The sequence below is a fragment of the Etheostoma spectabile genome, chromosome 24 (assembly GCF_008692095.1).
Source record: "Etheostoma spectabile isolate EspeVRDwgs_2016 chromosome 24, UIUC_Espe_1.0, whole genome shotgun sequence".
Classification (NCBI taxonomy): Eukaryota; Metazoa; Chordata; class Actinopteri; order Perciformes; family Percidae; genus Etheostoma; species Etheostoma spectabile.
In genome coordinates this window covers 676,866-686,603 of record NC_045756.1, presented here as the reverse complement: position 1 = coordinate 686,603, position 9,738 = coordinate 676,866, and the positions used below count along the sequence as shown (strand labels likewise).

Here is a 9,738-nt window from a genome sequence, read left to right as displayed (position 1 = left end):
CACACACACACTGTGTACACACACACACACACGCGGTGATAACGTTACTGCTGATGACATGCTGCTGTTGTCTTCCTGTTGTCCTCATGTTGCCCTCATGTTGTCCCCATGTTGTCCTCATGTAGTCTTCATGCTGCCCTCATGTTGTCCCCATGTTGTCCCCATGTTGTCCCCATGTAGTCTTCATGCTGCCCTCATGTTGTCCCCATGTTGTCCCCATGTTGTCCTCATGTTGTCCTCATGCTGCCCTCATGTTGTCCCCATGCTGTCTTCCTGTTGTCCCCATGTTGTCCTCATGTTGCCCTCATGTTGCCCTCATGTTGTCCCCATGTTGTCTTCATGTTGTCCATCATGTTGTCCCCATGTTGTCCTCATGTTGCCCTCATGTTGTCCCCATGTTGTCTTCATGTTGTCATCATGCTGCCCTCATGTTGTCCCCATGCTGTCTTCCTGTTGTCCCCATGTTGTCCCCATGTTGTCCTCGTGTTGTCCTCATGTTGTCCTATATCAATGATCTTTTTAATTCCCCAAAATAACATGATTGATTCCAACGCTCTTTGCCAAGTACAAATCTGTACTTTCATTAATTTTGGGTCTTATTATATTTTATAACATTGTAAAACAAATGGAAGTGTTGTTGAAATAGTATTGAGTAAAAGTTGACATATTCCAGTCTGATTATCATCAACATCCATTCCTTTAATTTTAGTCTCAATAATTCCTAATTTCTGCTTTTCTAACTCAAACAATTAGTCCACTTTAACTAACTTTAGTCCGCTACAGCCTCTAAAAGATTCAGGGCTTTTGAGAAAAGAAGCTCCTCTTATTTTACGGCTGCTCACACACTCCCAACATAAACTTACACAGTGTGACCGTCTGCGTCGGCTCTCTGGCCTCCTCATGTCTGCGCTGTGCGGCTGAAGGTCATCTGAAGGTCATCTGAAGGTCAGACACACTCCTGCATAGAAAGGGAGAGCGTGATTGGACAACAAGCAGCAGCTGTGTCAATCATCTCACTCAGCTGGATGCAAACCCCGCCCTCCTCCACATGTCACTACTACCAACACTAACACTGCGTTTACATGGGCGGCCATTTTCATTAACGGACGTTTCAACCTCTCCGGTTCCTAGAAATAACATCTTACAGCTGTCCCTTTTTTAGATAGGTGTGTTCGGTTACACGTACCCGTGTATATATATATGCCGTCAAGAGCAAATAGCATCAACAACAACGAATCTTCTCTTTCTCACTTCCTCGGCGGCCTAGACCTCCGTTCGTCTCAGTTTACGTGCAAACAAAGATTTCAAAGATCTTTTTAGATCTTTTTAGATTTTAAAAAGAGGCAAATTCTCCGTTTGTGTGTGTGAAACGAAGGGACATGTCTCCGTTTGTCAACATAACCATGTACTTGTAAACCAACTAAATTACTTCCTCTCCAGTTATTTAGCAACTTTAAGTCTTTAAGCATTTTGAGTGTTATTTTGTATTATCTGATCTAGCTTTTTCAGAGTTTTAGTAACAGATAAGGTGACAATAATGGTCCAAAAGTATGTGAAATTGCATTTATTTTAATTGAAATAACGTCCCATGTTCCTGAAGGAGGGACCTAAGTCTTCCACAAACCTCGACAGAGATAGAAGAAGATAATTAACTAGCGGCTTTAGCAAAAAGTCTTCTTTTAAGACCTGGTCAAGTTCGTTCTTCACCTGGGGAAATACCAGACCTGCAGTTACACCTTTTTAGTCTGACACCAGAGCTCTTTCAAGAGATTTCAGGACCGTTTTCCAACGTTGGAATAAAACTCTCCCCAGCACCAAACAGGAAGCTGAAAACTAAACCTAAGGAAAACAACGAGTGATTCTCTGGATTTTCCGGCGTCTTGTTTTTCTTTTGCATCAATTTAAAATGATCATTAAAAAAAACGATTGCGTCTTATCAAGATCTTATAAAGAGTGCACATGCAAAATATCAATACAAACATCAAAGATATACCCAAAGTACTGGTGGTTATCTTGAATGATTGTGTCTTTGTGTCTTTGTGTCTTTGTGTCCTCAGGACTAAAGTGGGAGTGTTCCTGTGCGGTCCGCCTCAGCTCGGGAAATCCCTGGAGACACAGAGTCTGTCTCACACAGAGGGAGACGTCAAGTTCATCTTCAACAAAGAGAACTTCTAACAACAACCAGGAGAGAGAGGGGGGGAAGGGGGACGAGAGGGAGGGGGGAAGAGGGAGAGAGAGGGAGAGAGAGAAGGAGGGAGAGAGAGAGAGAGAAAACAGAGTCTTCTCACACAGAGGGAGAGTCAAGTTCATCTTCAACAAAGAGAACTTCTAACAACAACCAGGAGAAGAGGGGGGGGGGAGAGAGAGGGGGGAGCAAGAGAGAGAGAGAGAAAGCTAGTGAGAGAGTAAGAGAGAGAGGAAAGAGCGAGTGAGTGACAGAGAGAGGGAGAGAAGAGAGAATAGGAGAGGGAGAGAGAGAGAGGAGAAGAGAGACAAAGCATAGAGAGAGAGAGGGAGAGAGAGACAGAGCGATGAGGGGAAGAGAGGAGAGAGAGCGAAGGAGAGAGGAGAGAGGAGAGAGATAGGAGACAAGAGAGGGAGAGAGAGAGCGATAGAGAGACTGAGAGAGGAGAGGAGAGCGACAGAGGATAGAGAGCGAGAGAGAGACAGAGAGACAGTGAGGCGATAGAGAGACGTGAGAGAGAGAGGAGACAAGCGATAGAGAGAGGGAGAGAGAGAGAGAGAGCAGAGCGATAGAGAGAGAGGGACAGAGAGCGAACGGAGAGAAGAGAGGGAGAGAGCGAGAGCAGAGCGAGAGAGGGGAGAGAGAGAGAGCGATAGAGAGATAAGAAGAGAGGAGCGATCGAGAGAGGGGAGGAGAGGAGAGAAGAGAGAGGAGAGGAGAGAGACAAGACGATAGAGGCGGATAGAAGAGGAGAGAGAGAGAGGGATATAGAGAGACGAAGAGTAGAGCGATCAAAGACGAGTAGAGAAGAGATCTAAGAGCGAGAGAGAGGGAGAAGAGCGTAGACTGAGATGAAACTTCACATAAACAAACTGTTATTAATTTACATACGGTTTCCACGTGCAGTCTACATGTCTACTTCCCGCACGCTTTGCAAACGACAGAACCGCTCGTTTCTCAAAGCAACGTAAGAACACCCGCGTTTTCCTCATCACTCTTCCCTTTTGAGTGTACGTCAGTACGTGCAGTGCGTGCGTGCTTTCAAAACGGTCCTTCCTATTTTCACACAAGACATATTTCAAAGAAGCACGTCTGATTCCTCATGGTTCAAATCCCCGAACATACAGGCAAGAAAAAAAAAGGAAAATAAACGGCTTAAATCGCCCCTGAGCAAGGCATTAAAGCGTTGCTACAGTGGGGCATTGTTCACGTTTAGTTTTTACTCCGTGTGCATGAGTACAGGATTTAGAAATATTGTTTAAATACACTTTTTAATACTGGCTTTTTCACATCATGAGTGGATTTTCTCTGTCTGGTTTCCTTATAAAAATGACTTTTTTAATTTAAATTGTACAAAAGAAGCTTTGTTATAACGAGTAACCAGCGGCCATCTTGTTCCACTGTGACTGTGTCTAAAAAACAGACCAAATGTCATTTCTTTTTAATTTAAATTAAAAAAAATTAGCATATTAGACTTGAAGAAAGCATCTGTTATAACGACTAACCAGCAGCCATCTTGTTTCAGTGTGATTGTGTTTAAAAAAAAAAACATAGTAAATGTTATTTCTTTTTAATTTAAATTGTACAAGAAAAGCTGATTTTATTCATCACATCTGTGATGCTTTTTTAATGTCTTTTCTTTAGCACCCACGTGCTTTTTTAATGTATTTTCCTTAGCACCCATGTGCTTTTTTAATGTATTTTCCTTAGCACCCATGTGCTTTTTTAATGTATTTTCTTTAGCACCCATGTGCTTTTTTAATATATTTTCCTTAGCACCCAAGTCCAACGGGGGTTTCCTTTTTATTTTTGGATAATAAACTTGAACTTTCTGAGAGGTTTTGTGTCAATTTTACACATTTAGTGCATCTGAAGAATGGAGAAAAACAGCCAAAACATTAAAAACTGAGAGGATATCATGGATATACACAACATAAATCAGATAATTTAGTTATTAATTGAAGATAAACGACTGGACACTTCTGTTCATGTCTTCACGTTTATTTTCCTGCAGCAAAACACCGAGAAAAAAATACAAAAATCCTCTCTCTCGTTGCCACGATGCACGTAATTAACGTCACAAACACACGAAGAAGAAGGTGTCCGGCTGCCGTCAGGCGTCAGAGGGAGATTACCGAGACGCTACAGCAGCGACATGAGCAGATAAATACATTAAGAGATGAGTCATGCATCTGAAGGCTGAAAATACTGTTTTAGCTCGTGTAACTTTCCCACTAGAGGTTAAAGGTCAAGCTTCCAAAGGTCAGCTTCCAGGTGTACACCAAGCTGTGGCACGGGGGGGGGGGGGGGACACTGCAGCTCCCTCTGGTGCAGCAGAGGTGGGTGTTGGTGTGTGTCTCTGTCTGTGGTGTGGTGTGTCTATGTGTGTGTGTGTCTCTGTGTGTGTGTGGTGTGTGTGTGTGTGGGTGGTCTCTGTCTGTGTTTCTCTGTCTATGTGTGTGTGTGTTCTTGTGTGTGTTGTGTGTGTGTGTGTGTGTGTGTGTGTGTGTGTGTTACTGTTCTCTCTGCTGTGTGGTGTTCTCTGTGTGTGTGTGTGTTTCTTGTGTGTGGTGTTCTCTGTCTATGTGTGTGTGTGTGTGTGTGTGTGTGAGAACTGTCTCTTGTCTGCGTGTGTTTGTGTGACGTCTGTTTATGTGTTGTTGGTCTCTGTGTGTGGTGTGTGTGTTGTGTGTGAGAGAGACGTCTCTGTCTGCGTGTGTGTGACTGGTTTGGTGTGTGGTTGTCTCTGTGTGTGTGTGTGTGCGTGTGTGTGAGAGAGAGACTGTCTCTGTCTGTCGTGGGTTTGTGTGTGTCTCTGTGTGTGTGTGTGTGTGACTGTCTGTTTATATGTTGTGTGTGTGTGTGTCTGAGAGAGAGACTGTCTCTGTCTGCGTTTGTGTGACTGTCTGTTTACGTGTGTGTGTGTGTGTGTGTGTGTTGGTGTGTGTGAGAGAGCCTGTCTTGTCTGGTGTGTGTGTGTGTGTGTGTCTCTATCTGTGTGTGTGTGTGTCTCTCTCTTCCTCTCTCTCTTATGGGATAGCCACAGCAAACACACTGACTACACAGTACATGGTGCGGTTTTCCCATCTCACCGTGCAGCTTCCTGCAGGAACAAAAACAACAAATGAGGAGGAGAAAGTTAAGAGAGATAATTAAAAAACATGAGAATGTATAAATGCAAATGCTATTGCCAAATATCCATCGAGTTTCCCTTATATTTACTCTGCAGCAATGCACCGCCGTGACCGTGGCAACTTGTGTTTTCTAACACAATTATACACTTTATATTCTAACACATCGGCGAAGCTGTTTTACTTTCATTGCTCTCTAAGCTGGAAGTGATGTAATGTCGCTGTTGTTTTATTGTGAAGGGAGCACTGCGCCAGAATTCGGTTTAAAACCAAGCATCATTACCGATAGATTTACAGTGTATGACAACAACAGAAGAGCTCGCCCTACGTGACGAGGCTGGACCTCTCCGTGTGTGTGTGTGTGTGTGTGTGTGTGTGTGTGTGTGTTGGTGCTTTCTCTGTCGGTGTGTGTGTGTGTGTCTTTCTCTGTCTGTGTGTGTTGCGTTGTGTGTCGTCTGTCTGTCTGTCTGTCTGTGTGTGTGTTGTCCTCTCTGTCTGGTCTGTCTGTGTGGTGTGTCCAGTCTGTGTGTGTGTGTCTCTCTCTGTCTGTGTGTGTGTCCCAGTCTGTGTGGTGTCCTGGGCTCTTCTGTTGTGTGTTGTCCCAGTCTGTGGTGTGTGTCTTGTGTCTGTGTGGTGTCCCAGTCTGTGTGTGTGTGTTCTCTCTCTGTCGTGTGTGTTGTCCCAGTCTGTGTGTGTGTCTCTGCTGCTGTTTTTGTGTCCTGTGTGTGGTGTCTCTGTCTGCTGTGTTGTGTGTTGTGTGTGTGTCTTGTGATTCCATGTCTGTGTGTGTGTGTGTGTGTGTGTGTCTCTGTCTTGTGTGTCTGTGTGTCTCTGTCTGTGTGTGTGTGTGGGTTGTCTTCTTTGTCTGTGTGTGTGTTTTTATTCTGTCTGTGTGTGTGTTTGGTTGTGTGTGTCTTTCTCTGTCTCTCTGTCTGGTGCTGTGTGTCTCTGTTGTGTGTGTCTCTGTCTGTGTGTCTCTGTCTGGGGGTGTGTGTGTCTTGTCTGTGGTGTGTCTCTGTCTGTGTGTGTCTGTGTGTGGGTCTTGTCTGTGTGTGTGTGGTCTCTGTGTCTCTGTGTTGTGGTGTGTGTGTGTGTGTGTATCTCTGTCTGTTGGTGTGTGTTCTCTCTGTGTGTGGTCTCTGTGTGGTGTGTGGTGTGTCAGCTTACCGTCCCCCGGCGGTGTCCCAGTAGCAGGAGTTCGCTGTGTGGAGACCTGCTCCTGTTTTCTGCATCACCGCACACGTCACTGTACGGACACAAACAGTCACAATAAGCACTTTATTCCATTTTGTGTCTAGTTTTATTTGAAAGCAGTCACACGTACAACCCCCCACCCCCCCCCCCCCCCCCCCCCATGGGTCTCCAAAATACATTAAGACTTTTAATACCACCTAGGATCAAACTAAATGCCAACTTCACAACGTGAACGTGTGGATTTTAATCCGGAGAGAAGAAGAAATTAAGTATTTACCAAGTAACGTTCCCTGAATTTACTAAAACATTTTTGTGAAGTGCATTTTTACTTTGATGACAAAAAAAAAAATCAATTAAAAAAAATTCACCCATTTCAAGCTCTTATGACAGGAAACTAAAAATACAAAAGTATCTATTTTATTATTTAAATAAGCATACATACAGCATTCATTTAATCCTACAAAAAAGGACAAGAAAAATGTCCTTTTTAAAGCAAATGCACTGCTTTTAAGACCTAGAAAATTACATTTTATACTTATATAAAGACCCCAGAGGTACCCTGTTAAATAATTCTCCTCACACACACAACACACAACACACACACACACACACACACACACCACACACACACACACACACACCGATTGTACTTTGTAGGGTTTCCCCTGTTGACGAGCTGCGTGAGGCAGCGCTCCACGATGCCGGCGGTCCACTTGTTTCACCTGATTCAGGCTGTAGTCGTCAGCGCCTACGACCCCCTCGAGCACTACAAGCAAACGAAACACCACACACACACCACACCACACACACACACACACACACACACACACCACACACACACACACAACACACACCACACCACACACACACACACACACACACACACACACACACACACACACACACACACACACACACACACGAGATAACAGCTCCATGTTTACAGTCATGTGGAAGTCACTGGGTGCAGTTTCACCCCGAGGAGACTGAAATAAAGAGCGGACGCTGTTAAAAACCTGAGTACAGAAGAAACATTATCATTTTCTTTTATGGGTTTTTTCTAAAGAGTTCCTTAATGCACCAGTTTCCACTATTAGACTCAGCTGTGTAACAGTTAAATAGCACATAAGTTTAAAAAATTAGTATCTCTGATGACCATCTCTGATGTCTCCTGTTTTGTTCTTGTCAAAATGAAAAATAGGTTAAAAAAATGAACTACTTTCTTTAATAAATCCTATAAAAACATCTGAATTAATAGCGAACCTCACAGCAAAACACAATGAAACTTCTGCCAGTGTCCCACTCAGTGCACTGTGGAGGGATACTCCAGTAAAACCACCCAACATTTGGAGAGAATTAGAGAGATAACAGAGATAAACGTGGGTTTGAATATTTAACTCCACAGGTGAGATACAGTCTGATAGTGTGTGTGTAGCATTAATGATATTAGCAACCTTAAAGCTACTAAAAGTAAACAATATCAAAGGGTTAACCCGGGTTAATATTACCTCTTTGACAATGCCATCAGCTTCTTCAGAGTTAAAGGAGCCCTGAAAATGGGAAACAGACAAATACTTTAACATTTACTACATTTTCAGTCACATAGTATATAAACAGAAATAGCATATTTAACCCTATAACCCTATATAAGTCCCAATGTCACTTTAAACAACTTGCTAGCAACCAGAAACAGATTAGCAGACAGTTGTAAATATAATAAGCAATACTATATAACGATTTGACACCAAAATAAAGCCTTAGCATCACAAATGACCTGGTAAATAACGCTAGGAGTGGCTAGCTAGGGCAGCTAGCTAGCTACTATCTACCGTAATTTATCACTAAATACGTAAAGTACGGTACAAACCTCGTTGCCGTTGGGATATTCCTCCATTCCCGTCATCTATCGCTGGTCCAAAGTGGGCACAGTTTACGTTTTTTAAGTTAAAAATAGAAGAAAACCGGTATTTTTCTTGAAGAAAAACAGGGTGCTGGTTAGGACTTCCGGTGTGCTGTCAACAGAACGAGAATAAAAAGCGACGAAGAAGAGAATGCGGCGCCCTGCCAACGGTTGCCCCCTGCTGGTTGCAACTTAACCCTGTTGTTGTCCCCGGGTCAAACTGACCCGGGTCAAAGTGTTTTTATATCAGAAATATATGGATTTCTCTCAACCAAATTGCCCCAAAAATAACACGGATGATTCCATAAAACCATCTTCTGGTGAAATTAATGGTTACCTTCATGGACTTTTTGTTGTTGTTGATGTTTTAGGGTTAGGGTTAAAAATGTTCATTTTCAATTTTGACCTGCAAGGACAAGTTCATGGTTTACGGGGAAAGACAACACAGGGGTTAATTGGTTAATTAGGATTCGCTCACTGAGATAAATCACTGACTCAACAACTCATCTTGAGATTGAAGGATTAAAATCCCACGTTTTTCTTGAAAGTTTTAATTTCTCTCCCCTGTAGTCTGAAGGATAAATTCAATGAAGTGGACTCTCGCCCTATTATTTGTTCACACGTGCCCAGAAAATAGACATACACACAGACATATAAGTACGTGTGTATACCTTCTTTATGTCTAGTTATACGTCTACGTCTGTGTGTGAATGCTTTTGAAGGGCTAGCCTCGTTTTGAGTGTGTTTCATGGCTCAATTCAAACAGGATCAATAGGCGAAAAGTGTCAAAATTGCAGAAACACAACGACTCGTGTTCAGCTTCATGTCAAAAATGTTTACTGACGTCACAGAAAATACAAATGATGACAAAAGGAAAAAGTCAGTTTTAACGAGATTATCAGGTCGGAATATAAAACCGATGCAAACAGATCACATTTTCAAAAAGTGCAAATGTGCTCTGGGACCTTATAATAAATAAGATTTACATCCTTTGTTCAAAACACACACACACACACACACACACACACACACACACACACACACACACACGCCACACGTCTCCACTAGTCGGGGGACCAGTCATTGACATAATGCATTCCTAGCCCCTTATACCTTAACCCATCATACTAAATGCCTAACCTTAACCCTTACCCTAACCGTAACCATAACAACTAAATGCCTAACCTTCACCCTTACCCCCACCCTAACCATAACCCAATTCTAACCCTAATCCTAAACCAAGTCTTAACCCTCAAACAGCCCTTTAAATTAGTGGTCCAACAGGCAACCACACTTTTGGCCCCACAAAGCTGTCCGGACCCCCGCGC

The 9,738-nt window shown here is 43.1% G+C and overlaps 1 protein-coding gene and 1 pseudogene across 2 annotated transcripts in view; one reads left to right on the top strand and one right to left on the bottom strand.

The window, feature by feature from the left end:
• The window catches only part of cybb (cytochrome b-245, beta polypeptide (chronic granulomatous disease)), a 21,139-nt gene extending 18,780 nt beyond the window's left edge, over nt 1-2,359 (top strand). Inside the window, exons 14-15 of one of the 2 annotated variants that reach the window (XM_032505960.1) lie at nt 2,058-2,148; nt 2,306-2,359. In XM_032505960.1, the coding sequence (XP_032361851.1) occupies nt 2,058-2,148; nt 2,306-2,332 (118 nt within the window). In that variant the 3' untranslated portion in view covers nt 2,333-2,359. Of the gene's footprint in view, nt 1-2,057; nt 2,185-2,305 lie in introns of those variants that run through there. The other variant, XM_032505959.1, reaches the window with a different exon arrangement.
• A 2,616-nt stretch (nt 2,360-4,975) lies between these two features.
• On the bottom strand, nt 4,976-8,573 carry LOC116673734 (dynein light chain Tctex-type 1-like; annotated as a pseudogene).
• Between the last annotated feature and the right edge of the window lie 1,165 nt (nt 8,574-9,738).